Below are 14,768 nucleotides of genomic sequence, written 5' to 3'. Positions count from 1 at the left end.
CGCGAAGGGCGCCCCATCGCGTCGCCATTCATCGACGACGCACACGACGATGTTCGCCACGACGACGATGAGGTACGCATACACGCACGAAAAGATATTCTTTCTCGCGAATGCGCCGCGCCACGACGCCGGGCGGAGGTCGGAGACGCGTCGCGTGACGCGATGACGACGCCCGCCCGACCCTGGCGGCGACATCCCTCGCGGGCGCGGGACGCGGCGCGCGCGACGCGACGACGCGCGCGCGACGAAGGCGAGGACAAACGATCGATGAATAAATATTTTCACGACCGATTCGTGACGATTCGTGACGCGAGCGAGGACTGACGACGACGCGCGGCTGCGTTTTTCGATGCGCAGCGCCACGGCCGCCACTTTTTCCGCGCGAACGCGCGTCGCTGACGGTGCGTTGCGACCGACCCGCGCGACGCGATGCGATGCGAATGGAACGTGATGAGTAACTTCATGATTTGAGGGCGTCGGATGCGCGGCGCGGCGAAGGATCAGACGCGAGGGCGACGATTGGAAGCATTCGAAGGATGATTCTATCGCCTGGAGAAGGTTTGGACTGCGGGACGCGCGCGCAAAGGCGAAGGCGCGAGAGACTGACGATGACGACGCCGTGAATCGTATGAATGCGTAGGTAAAACGATCGCCGTCAATGTGCGACGCGCTGGTGGCGCGCGAACGCGCGCGCCGTTGAGCGTGGTTGCCGCGGCGAAGAATTTGTACTTCAACAAAAACGACGGGTCGGCGTTGAAGAAGATGCAAAAGGGCGTCGATAAACTCGCGAGCGTCGTGGGCGTGACGCTCGGACCGAAGGGTCGTAACGTCGTTTTGGAGTCCAAGTTCGGTTCTCCGAAGATTGTGAACGATGGTGTGACCGTGGCCAAGGAGGTTGACCTCGAAGACCCGGTTGAAAACGTCGGTGCGAAGCTCGTGAGACAAGCGTCGCAAAAGACGAACGACCAAGCAGGCGACGGCACCACGACGGCCACCGTGCTCTCTGCGGCGATGATTGCGGAGGGTATGAAGATTGTCATGGCTGGTACTAACCCCGTGCAGCTCACGCGCGGTATGGACAAGACGGTTAAGGCGCTCGTTGAAGTTCTTAAAGGGCTCTCCAAGGACGTCGCCGACGAGGAACTTGCGAAGGTTGCCTCCATCTCCGCCGGCGGTAACATGGAAGTTGGTGAAATGATCGCCGCCGCCATGGCCAAGGTTGGTCGCAAGGGTGTGATCTCTCTCGAGGAGGCGCGATCCGTCGACAACAACCTGATCGTCGTCGAAGGGATGCAATTCGATCGCGGTTACATCTCTCCGTACTTCGTCACGGATCCCGAGCGCATGACGTGCGTGTACGATCAATGTAAGTTGCTGCTCGTTGACAAGAAGATTAGCACTGCTCGCGACATGATTGGCATCCTTGAAGCCGCAATTCAGCAAGGTTTCCCGCTCATGATCATCGCCGAAGACATCGAACAAGAAGCCCTCGCGACGCTCGTCGTGAACAAACTTCGCGGTTCGCTCAAGATCACCGCCATCAAGGCGCCAGGTTTCGGCGAGCGTAAGAGCCAATACCTTGAAGATATCGCCATCCTCACCGGTGGTACCGTCGTCAAGGAAGAGCTCGGCTTGAGCTTGGACAAGTGCGGCGTCGAAGTGCTCGGTAACGCCGCGCGCGTCGAACTCGGCAAGGAGTCTACCACCATTGTTGGCGCCGGCGACACCGCCGCCGAAGTGGCTGCTCGCGTCAAACAAATTAACCGCCTCGTCGAAGCCACCGAAGCAGACTACGAGAAGGAGAAGCTCAACGAACGTGCGGCGCGTCTTTCGGGTGGTGTTGCCATTATCCAAGTCGGTGCTCAAACTGAGACTGAGCTCAAGGAGAAGAAACTTCGTGTCGAGGATGCGTTGAACGCCACGAAATCCGCCGTCGAAGAAGGCATCGTCATTGGCGGTGGTTGCACCTTCTTGAAGCTTGCGGCGGCTGTCGATGAAATCAAGGCAACCTTGGAGAACGACGAGCAACGAGTCGGTGCGGACATCATCAAGCGTGCTTTGTCCTACCCGATCCGTCTCGTCGCGCACAACGCCGGTGTGAACGGTTCCGTCGCGTGCGAGAAAGTCATGTCCTCTAAGGACCCGAACTTTGGTTACAACGCGGCGACTGGGGAGTATGAGGATCTCATGAAGGGTGGTGTGCTCGATCCGACCAAGGTCATTCGTTGCTCTTTGGAGAACGCTTGCTCCGTCGCGAAGATCTTCCTTACTTCCGACGTGGTGGTGTGCGAAATCCCGGAGGATGAAGAGCCCGCAGCTGGCGGTTCGCCGATGGACAACTCGGGCTACGGCAACTAAGCAACGCGCGATAGAACAAAACTAGAGGCTTAACTCGTCGCAGTGAGGTCAACAATTACACCGTTAATATAATCTGATTCGTTTTCCAAAATCTATCCTACTCGTCTCGCGCGCCAGCGCGAAGACTCGCCAGGAGCGTCTCAAACGCGCTCGGCAACGGTGCGGAGACGACAATTCGCTCTCCGTTTGGCATACCGCTATATTCTACGGCACTGGCGTGAAGCCAGAATATCGTTCCGGGTTTTCCCACCGACAGCGCCTTCAACACACACTCGGGCGGGTTCGGATTGATCTGCTTCGTGCGAGCAGTCCTGTACAGCGGATCGCCGACGAGCGGCGCACCGAGCAAAGCCATGTGCCGCCGTATCTGATGTTTTCGACCGCTCTTGGGCTCGACGCGCACGAGAGAATATGACCACGACGGTCCGATGAACGTTTCCATCACTTCGTACTCACTCGTCGCCGATCTTCCGTCGAGCGGGGTGCTCTCCGAGCCGGAGGCGGGGAGCGTCCCGTCGAGCAAAGCACAGTACTGTTTCACCACACACCGCTGATAGAATTGCGTCAAGAGTTCGGCGTGAGAGGCGTTATTTTTCGCCAGCAACACCACCCCAGACGTCGGTTTGTCTAATCTACTCACAATTCCGCGCTTATCCAAGCCGTTTAAATCGCTCAGCTGTCCGTCAAAGCGCGAGAGCGCGGCGTCCATGAGCGTGAGCTCACTCCCGCCGCCTTCGACGGGATGCGTCAGCACGCCCGCCGGCTTAACAACGGCCGCGATCCCGTCGCTATCTCTCAACACGACCATCGACCATTCATCATCATTCTTCGCGCGTTTCTTCTGTTTCCTATTTGGCCGCGTTCCTCTTCGCAACGCTTCCGAGGCGCGCTCGAGCGTCGCCTCCGCGTCGCGAAGTCTCCCCTCCCTCGTCAACGCGCTCGCGCACAGCGCGTACGTCACCACGTCCGGCGCCACGTCGAGCGCATCGCGCATCATTTCCATCAACGCCACGCACGATTCCGACATTCCCATGCGATTATACGCCGAGATCGCCGCGTTGAACGCCGTCGCCGCGTCGCCTCGCGCCTTCGCCGCCGCCATCCTCGCCTCGCGGCTCACCGCCTCGCCCCGCCTCGCCCGTCCGCGCTCGATCCCGGCCCTCGCGCTCGCGACGATCATCGCTCCGACGTCGCTCGCGCGCGGCGCGCGCGCCTCGACGACGCGCGCGACGTACGCGTCGAGCGCTTCGTCGCGTCGTCGCGCGTCGTCGAGCGTCGCGAACGCGTCCGCGTCGTCGTCGACGCGCGACGGCGCGCGCGACGCGCGTCGAAGCGCTCGACGCCTACGTCGCGCGTCCGTCGCGACGGTCGACGACGCGCGCGCGCGCGCGAGCGCCGCCGCGCGCGGCATCGCGCGACGCGCTGTAACGAACTCGATGCCGACGACGACGCGCGCGGCGTTCGGCGACGACGTCGACGCGTGCGCGCGCGCGACGAGCGATGGGGTCGACGTGGTGTGCTACAGGCGCCGCCGCTCGACGCGCGCGCCGCCGCTCGCGCGCGTGCGCGCGCGAGGGACGGGCGCGCGCGAGAGAGAGAGAGAGGCGTTCGACGCGCTGCGCGCGACGATGGGGACGCCGCGCGCGTGGACGGCGAACGCCGAGGGGTGCGCGATGACGCCGCGCGCGGGCGAGCGCGCGGAGGCGCGCGCGGCGCTGGAGACGTTCATCCACGAGAGGATCTTTCGAGCGCTCTTCGGGACGACGACGGCGGCGACGGCGGCGGGCGACGCGGGGGTGTTCGCGCCGCATCGAGGGACGAACGTGATGTGGCACAGGGATGGGTACATGGCGGGGGCGTACGTCGCGCACGCGATTTTGGCGGCGGAGGAGGAGGAGGAAGAGGCGAGCGGAGGGAAATGGTTCGAGCACGCGCTCGTGGACGCCGACGAGGACGAGGAATCGACGACGGAGACTTTCGAGGTTGATTTTGAGAATCAAGGGATATTGTCAAAATCGGTGCGAAAGGGGAATTTCGTGCCGATCGACGCGCGCGGTGGTGTTTTGTGTGTTTTCGAGGACGCCGCTGTGCTGCACCGGTCGCCGAAGTCGGCGGGAAAGGCGTTGGACGCGATGACGCGAACGATAGCGAGGTTCAACTTCAGCGCGGTGGATGGCAGCGGGCGTACGGTGCGCATCTTCGCGCCCGACGATGCGTCTTGGACACCGTTCGACGATAGAGGTGCCGTCCGAGGTCTCACCGCGATGGATGGTTTCGACGCGTACGTTCGCGATTCGTGACGCACTCCTGTATGATAGTTTATACTGTACCAGACGTTTAATCTTTACAGCAGCGGCGCGCGGCTATGTGCTATTCATGTGCATGTGCGGTGAGCGCGACCGATTCCACGACGAATGTCTCGTTCAATCTATCGAAAAGTGTTTACTCGGCGGCGTGGCGAGATTGCCCAACGGCACCAAGCCGTCGCTGCCTCGTCGAGTGTGCCCGCGTTGTTGACTCAAGCTGCCTCGCTTGCCGTATTCTTCGTCGAAGGAATCGAGCTCGACGCCTGCAAATCTACCAATCGTCGCACCGTTGCTGTTAGAGCCGCTTTTTCCCGGCGTAAGAAGCGTGTAAGACGGTTCGTTGCTGAAAAAGTTTAACAGCGTGGCGACTATGGACGTGACCTGTAAGACGATGACGGTGATGCCGAGCGCCGCGGCAGCCTTGAAGTGCGCTCGCGCGAAAGCACCGGCATCGACAGGTTCTACGCCTGCACCAATTACTTTGTTCTGTATCGAATGCCAGTTGTTGCTGATGAGTCGCGACGTCGCATCGGCGTGTTTGCTCACGAGCGCCGCCGCGATGATCATCAACAGGATGCCAGTAAAAGAGAAGCAGAAGTGCGTCGCCATCAAGAACCTGTCGTCCTTGTAAATGGCCACCAGGCCATAGACGTTAAAGAATGCGATAATGAACGCAGTGGCGGCGAGAAATCGCGGCGCCCAGACGCCACCAATTTTGTGCTCTGCACCCGCCTTGAGTTCAGACACGTAAACCTTGTCTGGCGTGATTTCACCGAAATCGGCAATCTTTTTCGCCGCCCACGCGCTGAAAGACTCATCAAGATCATCGCCACTGATTCCTGCCAACGCCAACTTGAAAGTCAAGTTGTACTGCACGTTATCGACTCGCACGTGACGCTCCTCAAACACCCACACCGACTGCGCCTGCCAGTCGGCGTCCGGAGGAGGAGGCGGTGAAGGCGATGGCGGCGGCGGCGGTGAAGGCGATGGCGGCGTCGGCGGAGACTGTGTCGAGTTATCGCCGCTCTGCAACAGTCGGCGACGACCGTTTGATGGATCGGCTGTCTGAAAGATTAAATCCGGCGACTTTCTCAGCGTGTTGAACAAAGTCGTCGCCTCTGGGGGCACGCTTACACCGACGTCGTGCATGAACGCGACGTCAAATTTCATCGACACTGCATCTGGAACGTTGTATGTAGACTTGGCGACGTAGTAACACAGTACAAAGAGCGTCAGCGCGAACGCCACGCCCGCCACGTTTGTGGTTATCCCGACGTACACCCCCGTGTACTTCAATCCCATAATGTACGCAGTACACCCGAGCGCGGTGAGAATGAAGAATATCGACGCCCCCATGCACGACGCCACCGTTCTCAAAAACAACCTCGCCTCCGCGCGCGCTTCCTCCACTCGCATTATCCACACCGCGTGGTCCAACCGCGTCGGCCGACCGACGCGCGTGATCCCCGTGATGTTCGTGTTCTGTTGAAACGTGTGCCAATAATTCCTCACCATGTCCGCGCTCGCGCTTTTATATATGTTCATCACCGCGCACGCGTAAATGATCCCGACGAGCATGAATATGCTCAACACGTGATACGACAACAAGTACGTCTTGTTTCGGTGATACAACCCAGCCAACCCATAGCTCGCCAGCGCGCACAGCAGCGTCCCGATCACGCTCGCCGACGTCCCTGGGTTCTCAAACAGCGGATCGTCCAGTCCGCCGTGCGCGAAGACGCTTCCGACGCCTCCCGCGCGTCGTCCGACGACGATGAGAATCAGGCCCAGGATCACGAGCGCGATGTTCGCGAGAAACAGCGCGCCGAGCGCGGCGACGGACAGGTTCGTCACCGGTTCGTCCTCGCGCGCGCGGCGCATCGTCGGCACGCGCGCCGCGGGCGTCGACGGCGCCATGACGACGCCGAGCGCGGCGACGGCGACGCGGCGTCGAGTGCGGAGACGCGCGTCGAGCGCGGTGCCGAGCGAGCGAGCTCGCGTCCGCACAGCGACGCGCTCGACCGAGCGCCGACGCGACGGCGCCGAGCGCGCTCGGACGCGCGCGCTCGAAGCGCGACGCCCGCGCGACGCGACGCGAGCGACGCGACGCGACCGGCGACGCGTCGGAACGCCTTCGCCTGGGTGTTGAACCATGGTGGGACTGTCGTACACGACGCAAAAGAGCGTCGTCATTCGCTCGTGGCGACTCGGCGCGCTGTATTACGCCATCGTCGGCGTCGTTCTGAGCTACGTCGGATGGTATCTGGTGTACCTCAAGCACGGCTACCAGCTGCGGTCGCAGGCGGTTGGGAACATTGGTTTGAAAATCAAAGGCCAGGCGGTGCTGCGAGACGCGGCGACGGGGCTGGAGACGGTGTACGACGCGAATGATTTGGTGATATATGAACCGAGTGGATTTTTTGTGGCGACGGCGCTGATGACGACGCTGCAAGCGAGAGGACGGTGCCCGGGAATGGACGACGACGAGGCGTGCACGGAGGACGCGTCGATTTGTCGAGCGGGGGCGTTTAGCGCGAGCGGGCGGATGACGGGAGCGTGCGTGGACGCGGGCGGAAGCTCGGGAGAAAAGCGGTGCGAAATCGAGGGCTGGTGTCCTGGTGAACCAGAGGACGACCGTGTGAACGTGCTGGAAAATGTGGGAAATTTCACCGTCTTTACTCGAATCAGCGTCGAGTTTCCAGGAATCCCAAATAAAAAGGGCGACGGGAACTTACTGTGGACGAACTTGAACGGTACTGAGCCTACGATGGGATGGAATTTATGGACCTTGAATGATTTGCTCGCGAGCGGCGGAATGCGCGTGGAAGATATCGCGAAGAAAGGTTGGGACGGTCGCTTGGACGTGCAGTTTGACTGCGATCTCGATCGAGGCATCGAATCGTGCGCGCCGAAGACGCCGTATAAGGTGCGTCAAGTCACCGATTCGGAGATAAACACACTGTCGAAAGGCTATAATATCCGTTGGGTCTCTGCGCATAACGTGGGCGAACCGGCACCGATGCAAGGCGTGACGTACAACCAAACGGGAAATTCCAAAGACGTGAGGCTTTTGGTCAAGGGCTACGGGCCGAGGATTCGCTTTGCAGTGGATGGAGTTGGGCGTAAGTTCGACGTTCTCGCGCTGTCCACGACCGTGGGTGCAGGCGTCGCGTTCCTTGGCATCGCGTCTCTCGTCGTAAACGCAGTCATGATGTATGGATCGGGGAAGAAGTCCAAGCAGTACGAGAATTGGCTCTTCGCGGAATTCAATGACGATTCGTACGGAGCGACGGAAAACAACAGTTAGACGACGACGCGTCCACGTTTGTAGGATTAAGTCAATATTAGATGGAGATGAGTACCTAGGCCACGCCACTCGGGATCTTTATGTGCTCATCGTCGCGAGCGATGGCCTGATCGATAAATTTGTTCTTCAGCAAAAGCCCGTTGCACGGACGTGGATCGTAGTCCTTCGCCATCCACACCCCGGTCGGTTCGCCGTTCACGCACGACTTAACGCAGCGGAACTTGATTTGAGCGCCAGTACGCGCTTCCAGCTCGCCGTCGACGCCTCGGAACAAGCCCCACGCGTGGAATTCGTGGTACAGCGTTCGACCGTCGCGGTCCTTGACTTCGGCGATGCCGCTGTGTCCATCTGTGGTGGGTAAAACGACGTGGCAACACGTCGCGCCCGGGGTCATCTGTGCCGCCATCGCACCTGGTGGGCCGGTATTCGCTAACTGTAGCGCCGTGGTGTAGCACTCCGCGATTTCATCCGCGGGCCAATCCGGCGCCCACTCTTGCGCTCGCCGCTCAATCTTCTTGCCGGCGCAATGATTCGGGTGCAACTTGATGGTAAACGTCGCACTCATCCCGGCCGCGCTCGCCGACGTCTCGTACTCAGTATCGAGCGATTGTAAGAACGCTTTGAATCCCTTATCACTGCCGTGCTTCGCTTCGTCGTACCCGACCAAACGACACGCGCCGGCGGCGGGAACGAACACGCCGAGCGGCGCGCATCGCAGCGTCACCTCGTGCTCGCCCGGGCCGATTTTCTCGCACACCTCCGCCCAACGCCACATCAGCGAGTGCGCGTACGATTTACTAAACGGATCCAAAATCGCCCCGTCGAGGTAATCCGCGATCAACGGTAAATGCACGAAGTGATTACCCTCGGAGAAGCGCGAGCCGAAGACGGTGCACCACGGTTTGCCGCCGCCGTCGCGTTCGCGCCTCAACACCCGTCGCGCCGCCTCACGCGCCTCGCTCGCGTAAAGCCCCGCATCGTCGAGTCCCGCCTCGATCGCGCGTTCGCGATCGTAATCCGGCTCCCCCGCGCACGCGTGCGCGTCTTCAAACCTCTTCCCGTCCACCGTCAGGTGCGCGTCCACCGCGAACGCTCGCGGGCAGCACGCGACTCGCCCCTCCCACCCCCCCACCGGCGCCTCCAGCGCGTCGTGCGCGCACATCATCACCGACAAGTCATCCCTCGCGCCGACCTCGATCGAGCTCCCGCCCAGCGGCGTCGTCAGCGCGCTCACCGTCGTCTCCTCCGCCAGCCAAAACCGCCACGCCGCGCCCGCGTCCCTCGTCGTCCCCCATCGCTCGCGCACCCTCGCCGCCGCCGCGTGCATCGCCGCCGTCGTCGCGTCCTCGTACGTCGTCACCGCGCGCGCGAGCATCGCGCTCGACCCGTCCGCCATCGCGTCCGCCGTCGTCCCGCTCGCGCCGTCGCCGTCGCCGTCCGTCGCCGCGCGCGCCGATCCATCGTCCCCGTCTCGCGTCCTCGTCGTCGCCGCGCCGTCGTCGCGCGCGCCGTCGTCGCGCGCCGGCGCCGTCGCGTCGCCCGTTTTCGAGCTCGCGCACCCCATGCGGTCGTCGTCGTCGCCGTCGTCGTCGTGTGCCGCGCCATCCGTCGTTCGCGCCGTCGCGCCATCGCGTCCCGCGCGGGACGAATCCGAATCGACGCGTTCACGGACGCGCGACGACCCGGCGACCGATCGCGACCGATCGCGACGTCGACGACGATCGCGAATCGAGCGACGCGATGGACGCGCGACGGACGCGCGGGCCGCGCGCGCGCGCGATTCGATTCGATTCGATTCGAACGACGACAAAGATATTTCGCGAGCGCGACGACGGATCGAATCGCGACGCACCGCGACGCACCGCGACGCCGACGCGCGCGCGCGAGCGCCGATGCCGGTGGACGCGATGGCGCGCGTGCGCGGCGCGCGCGCGAGCGGCGCGAGGCGGACGCGCGCGACGAGGACGGGGGCGCGACGGTTCGGGACGACGATGCCGCGCTGGCGCGCGATGGATCGGCGCGCGATGGACGCGATGGACGCGCGATGGACGCGGGCGACGGGTGAGGAAGCGGGGGAGGGGCGCGAGGCGTCGGAGGAGGCGCGCGCGACGGCGCGGGCGGACATGGCGGTGGTGCTGGAGAGCGGACGATCGCGCGGGACGGGCGCGGGGGAGGAGAGACGCGCGGGACGAAGGGCGAATCGGTTCGAGGAAGAGGAACGGGCGAGTCGGAGCGAGGAGGAGGGGGCGAGAATGACGTCGACGTCGGGGAGCGGACCAGGGCTCGCGAGGGGGGACGGAGGGGCGTTCGCGCTGATCGGGACGCCGGGACGATGCGTGACGACGTTTCGAGTGCGGAAACGAACGCGGTTCGGGCAGCGCGTCGTGCTCGTCGGGTCGACGGCCGAGCTCGGGACGTGGCGAGTGCTGGGAGGGTCGATTCGGTGCGCGCCCGAAGGGAACGATTGGTGGAGCGCGACGGTTTGTTTGGAGGTGCCGACGAGTCGCGTGGTCGGCGAGGAGTGCGTGGTGTGCGAGTATAATTTCGCGGTGATTGACGACGTCGCCGAGAGCACGGGGCCGACCTACGTGTGGAGAAGTGGGACGAGCGCGCTAATGCTTCCGAGCTACGCGTTCATGGTGGAGGTTGTCGACGTGTGGACCGAAGAGAAGCGAGAGTTTACGTCTCTGACGGATACGTTTCGCATGAACGAACCGGCGCTGAAACAAGTGCTTCAGTACTACACCGGCGGTGCGAGCAAGTCTCTGCGCGCGAGAGACGATCGGAACGTGAAGACGGAGATTTGGTTCCCGAGCGACGACTGCGCGGTTCTGACGGAGGACGGTGAGGCGGTGGAGATTTTGGAAAACGTTCGCGACGAAGAAGAAGGCGACCAAGCGATGCGCGTCGGCGACGTCTATCTCGGTACGGTGGTGAGCAAGGTGCCGAACATGAAATCACTGCTCGTCGGCGTGGCGACGAAGAATGGCAAGTTTACAAAGACGGTGTTACTGCGCGACGGTCTGTCACAGCCGGCGGCTTGGTGGAAAGGCCAAGAGAGCGACAAAGTCGTCATCGAGGCGTCGGAAGTGTCTCTACCGGATGAAGACGAAGACGTCGAGATGAAGCTCATCAGCTCCATGATGCATTCGGATATGAACGACCAGCTTGCGCGCGCTGGTAAGCAAGCCTTTGGAATGTATAACATCGGCGATGCCGTGATTCTTGAAATCATTCGAGATTCACGGGAACACAAAGGCGCGATCGCGACGGCGGAGCCGAGCCTCACCGGACGGTTTACGGTTTTCAAAGGCACGGCGAATGGGGTAAGCGCGCACGCCAGTAAGAAATTGAGCGTCGTGACGCGCGACTCGCTCGCGCAGTGGGGCGAGAATACTTTGAAGCAAACGTGGCGATATGGCCTCGAGAAGATAAAAGATAAGAATGAAGCGCCTCTTTTCACCGGGTTTCACGGCGGCGGCGCGCATCTCATCATGCGCTCCGCGAGCGCGAGCGCGCCTCCGGACGTGGTCACGCGCGAGGTAAGCGAACTCACGCGTCGGTGGAAGTCTATGTGCATCAGTGCTGCGAAATCCGTCACGAAGTCGCGGAAGCGGCAGCAGCCTTTGGTGCCGCGATTATTGTGGCGCGACAACACAAATTTCAAAGGAATGGTTCTTCGCGAGCTCGCGAGCACGAACATTCACAGCATCGTCATGCCGAACGACAGCAAGCCGGAAGAACTTGAAGAAATCACAAAGAGCGTGTCGACGCTGCGCGCGGATACCGAAGAAATGCAAACCGTCGTCCGCGTGGGGTCTCAAGTGAAAATGCAAAACTTGATCCGACGCGCGAGGACGTTTAGCGAACGCGTGACGATTCCAGATACGCAGTCGGCGCAGCTCGTGATTCAATCCACAGAAGCGCTGACAGCGATCGATGTAAACACCGGCTCGAGCCGTATGAGTGTGGCGGAAATCAATGTCATGGCTGCTCGCACCGCAGCGGCGGAAATTAGGCGGAGGAATATTTCGGGAATCATCGTGATTGACTTTGTCAACGCGGGCAATCCCAAAACGCGAGATCAAATATATAGACAGATTGAGGCGGAGTTCGCGGATGCGGCGACACGTGATCGAGGAAAAATATCATTCATGCCGATTTCTGCTTTTGGTTTGATGCAAATCACTCGATCACACATCCCTTACGGGCCAAAAGTCGAGGCAAAGGATGTGCGCCGCGAAGATGCGCGATCGTCTACGAAGTCGTCGGCCACAAAGTGGTTGGACAAACGCAAGACGAGGTAGTCATGTATAGAAAGCATACGCGCGCGTGTTGTTATTTCGTTGTAGTTGTTGTATTTATACTGCACTAATATAAGCCAACTCGCGACTACTCGCAGCTTTTCACGACGTCGACGATCGACTCGGGCGTGAGCGTCGTCGCGTTGAGCATGAGCTCGCGACCGCACTTTAACGCCGCGCGTTCGCACTGGGCGCGTACGTTGGCGTCTGGTATCTTATCCAAATCAGCGACGTGCGCGATGCCGATGATGCGACGAATCATTTTAGCACCCGCGAAACCGAGAGTATCGGCCCATATCTTTCGCATGAACGTGCGTTGATGTTCCTCGAGAGCGCTCGCGCCGCTCTTCACATCTTTACCGTACAAAATTGCGGGCGACAAACCACCACAGTCGTCGCGCACTCCTTGTTCGTTCCACTGTTCTAAGAAACGTTTTTCGAATATACCCCACGTAGACGCAAAAGCGCTCAAGAGCCAGTCGCGTTGTGCGCCGCGATCTTCTCCGTTGCACTTCGCCCAACCGTTTTGAGAGAAGTAGGCTAACAGTAGGTTTGCTAAAAATGCGCCAATGTCGAATCCCATCGGCCCATAAAACGCGAACTCGTTGTCGATCGCGAATGTTGTCGTCTCCGTGCACATCAAAGAGCCGGTGTGCAAGTCGCCGTGCAGCAGCGCTTGCGCTTCAGTCATAAATTTTTCCTTCAGCGCGTTGATGGCGCGCTTGAGTGCGGCGTCGGATTGAATCTCGCCGACGATGTCGTCGAGCTGTGGCGTCGTCCAATGATTGTTATCAGCCTTACCGTACGGTTCGGTGAAGATGACTTGTTCAGTGAGCTCGCACATATCCTCGTTTTGCCCGAAAGCTTGACGTGCGCGTCGAAGTTCGGCACCGCCGACGGCCAACGCGGACGACTTGTAGAGTGTCGTCGCCAAGTATTCGCCGACGTGTTCGGCCAACTTTGGGTACACTTTACCTTCAATAATACCGCCTCGGAGGATGATGTGCGGTGGTTCTAGGTATCGCATGACGATAGTTGCCATCGTAGCGTCGTACACGTACACTTCCGGGACGTGCTCGGGGCAAAATTTGTGCGCTTGAATGAGCGCCTCGGCTTCATATCGAACGCGCTCCTGCGTGAGGGGCCAACTTTCGCCAACACAGCGTACGAATGGCAAACCTTGCTTCACGATGACGGATTTATTTGCAGACGCACCGGTGACGATGTAGACAAAGTTGATGTTACCGTCACCGATTTCTTTCGCCGACCACGACGCGCGCGTCGAGGCGCCTCCCAAAACTTTGGCAACGTTTTCCTTTGACGCTGCGTAATCGAGTACGGTTTCGCAATTAAGTGCGATGAATCCCGGTGGACCGCTCGGCTTTGCGACCGTCAATGTACCTCCCTTTGCTTGAGCTACGAAGTCTGCAACGGGAAACAATCCACTGGCGTTCTTTTCAATCACACCGTGCTCCGTGATGACACCCGTGAGGAGCGCCGCAGGGGTCACGTCGAAGGATGGGTTCCACACGTCTATTCCTTCCGCCGCCACACGCTTACCGAGCGAGTGCGTCACTTCTTCGCCCGGTCGTTCTTCGATGTGAATATCTGCCCCAGTCGCCGTCTCGGGATCTAACGTCGTCACCGGTGCTGCGGTGAACATGGGCACTCCGTGATGCTTCGCGTTCACCGCGAGCGAATAGGTGCCGATTTTGTTAGCAAAGTCGCCGTTTGCGGCGACTCTATCCGCACCCACGACGATCGCGTCCACGTCTCCTCGTGCCATGAGCGCCGCCGCCATATTATCACAAATCAACGTCCCTGGAATTTTTTCGTACACCAGCTCGTACGCGGTCAACCTCGACCCTTGATTGTACGGCCGCGTCTCCAAGCAATACGCCCGCTCGAGTCGCCCCGACTCCCAAAGAGCACGAATCACCCCCAACGCAGTACCGTAGCCCGCCGTCGCGAGCGATCCAGTGTTACAGCACGTCATCACTTTGATATTTTCTCCATCTTTAGCGCCGCACGCGCGCAACAGCGCCGCAGCACCCTTGTCTCCGATGGCTCTGCACGACGCCACGTCCTCGGCGTGCATCGCCTCGCATCCTTCAATCACCCCTTCAATCATCCCTGACACGTCTCCGCTTTCACTCAATCGCTTTGCGAGTGCTTGTATCCTATTTTTCGCCTCCCCCAAGTTCACCGCCGTCGGTCTCGACGTGTACATGTGATCAAACCGCTCGCGCACGAACGCCTCCGCCGCCTCGCACGTCGTCAGCGTCCCTCGCTTCGCCTCTAGCTCCACCGCCAGCGCCAGCGCCGCTGCGATCGCGATCGCCGGCGCTCCTCGCACGTTCATATCTTTGATACATCGCCAGCACGCGTTGCAGTCGCGCACGTCGATGTATTTCGTCTCCAGCGGCAGCGCGAGCTGATCGAGCAGCTCGAGGTTTCCGCGCGCGTAGCGAATCGCCTCGAGCGAGGACATCG

At 60.8% G+C, this 14,768-nt stretch overlaps 9 protein-coding genes across 9 annotated transcripts; 4 read left to right on the top strand and 5 right to left on the bottom strand.

The window, feature by feature from the left end:
* Positions 1-26: 26 nt before the first annotated feature.
* CPN60B (chaperonin 60 beta chain, chloroplast) lies at positions 27-2,429 on the top strand. Its single transcript, XM_001418889.1, has 3 exons — positions 27-72; positions 358-401; positions 641-2,429. The coding sequence occupies exons 1-3, from the start codon at positions 50-52 to the stop codon at positions 2,356-2,358; spliced, it is 1,785 nt and encodes a 594-aa protein (XP_001418926.1). The 5' UTR covers positions 27-49; the 3' UTR covers positions 2,359-2,429.
* Positions 2,430-2,455: 26 nt separating this feature from the next.
* Positions 2,456-3,460, bottom strand: OSTLU_32641 (predicted protein; the record flags this gene model as incomplete). Its single annotated transcript, XM_001418657.1, has 1 exon — positions 2,456-3,460. The coding sequence occupies one exon, from the start codon at positions 3,458-3,460 to the stop codon at positions 2,456-2,458; it is 1,005 nt and encodes a 334-aa protein (XP_001418694.1).
* Positions 3,461-3,794: 334 nt separating this feature from the next.
* On the top strand, positions 3,795-4,658 carry OSTLU_93023 (predicted protein; the record flags this gene model as incomplete). Its single annotated transcript, XM_001418888.1, has 1 exon — positions 3,795-4,658. One exon carries the CDS (start codon positions 3,795-3,797, stop codon positions 4,656-4,658), a length of 864 nt encoding a protein of 287 aa, XP_001418925.1.
* Positions 4,659-4,720: 62 nt separating this feature from the next.
* OSTLU_32639 (predicted protein) lies at positions 4,721-6,616 on the bottom strand. The gene has a single exon (XM_001418656.1). It carries the CDS (start codon positions 6,579-6,581, stop codon positions 4,782-4,784), a length of 1,800 nt encoding a protein of 599 aa, XP_001418693.1. The 5' UTR covers positions 6,582-6,616; the 3' UTR covers positions 4,721-4,781.
* Positions 6,617-6,676: 60 nt separating this feature from the next.
* On the top strand, positions 6,677-8,029 carry OSTLU_32638 (predicted protein). Its single transcript, XM_001418887.1, has one exon. It carries the CDS (start codon positions 6,817-6,819, stop codon positions 7,969-7,971), a length of 1,155 nt encoding a protein of 384 aa, XP_001418924.1. The 5' UTR covers positions 6,677-6,816; the 3' UTR covers positions 7,972-8,029.
* Positions 8,027-9,367, bottom strand: OSTLU_93022 (predicted protein; the record flags this gene model as incomplete). The annotated part of the gene is made up of 1 exon (XM_001418655.1): positions 8,027-9,367. One exon carries the CDS (start codon positions 9,365-9,367, stop codon positions 8,027-8,029), a length of 1,341 nt encoding a protein of 446 aa, XP_001418692.1.
* An 856-nt stretch (positions 9,368-10,223) lies between these two features.
* On the top strand, positions 10,224-12,278 carry OSTLU_93021 (predicted protein; the record flags this gene model as incomplete). Its single annotated transcript, XM_001418886.1, has 1 exon — positions 10,224-12,278. One exon carries the CDS (start codon positions 10,224-10,226, stop codon positions 12,276-12,278), a length of 2,055 nt encoding a protein of 684 aa, XP_001418923.1.
* Positions 12,279-12,423: 145 nt separating this feature from the next.
* Positions 12,424-13,641, bottom strand: OSTLU_3520 (predicted protein; the record flags this gene model as incomplete). Its single annotated transcript, XM_001418654.1, has 1 exon — positions 12,424-13,641. A coding segment is annotated over one exon (1,218 nt), but the record flags the coding sequence as incomplete, so codon positions are not given.
* Positions 13,642-13,671: 30 nt separating this feature from the next.
* OSTLU_35743 (predicted protein) lies at positions 13,672-14,766 on the bottom strand (the record flags this gene model as incomplete). Its single annotated transcript, XM_001418653.1, has 1 exon — positions 13,672-14,766. A coding segment is annotated over one exon (1,095 nt), but the record flags the coding sequence as incomplete, so codon positions are not given.
* Between the last annotated feature and the right edge of the window lie 2 nt (positions 14,767-14,768).

The sequence above is a fragment of the Ostreococcus lucimarinus genome, chromosome 7 (genome assembly GCF_000092065.1).
Source record: "Ostreococcus lucimarinus CCE9901 chromosome 7, complete sequence".
NCBI lineage: Eukaryota > Viridiplantae > Chlorophyta > Mamiellophyceae > Mamiellales > Bathycoccaceae > Ostreococcus > Ostreococcus sp. 'lucimarinus'.
The sequence above is the reverse complement of the archived record's forward strand: the minus strand, read 5'-3'. Positions and strand labels throughout refer to the sequence as shown.

Bases quoted from the DNA above. Each gene is read 5' to 3' on its own strand.
- CPN60B (XM_001418889.1), top strand. From the start codon at position 50: ATGTTCGCCACGACGACGATGAG. The intron at 73-357 runs GTACGCATACAC...TTCGATGCGCAG, and splicing joins TTCGCCACGACGACGATGAG to CGCCACGGCCGCCACTTTTT. The intron at 402-640 runs GTGCGTTGCGAC...ATGAATGCGTAG, and splicing joins GCGAACGCGCGTCGCTGACG to GTAAAACGATCGCCGTCAAT.
- OSTLU_32639 (XM_001418656.1), bottom strand. From the start codon at position 6,581: ATGGCGCCGTCGACGCCCGCGGCGCGCGTGCCGACGATGCGCCGCGCG.
- OSTLU_32638 (XM_001418887.1), top strand. From the start codon at position 6,817: ATGGTGGGACTGTCGTACACGACGCAAAAGAGCGTCGTCATTCGCTCG.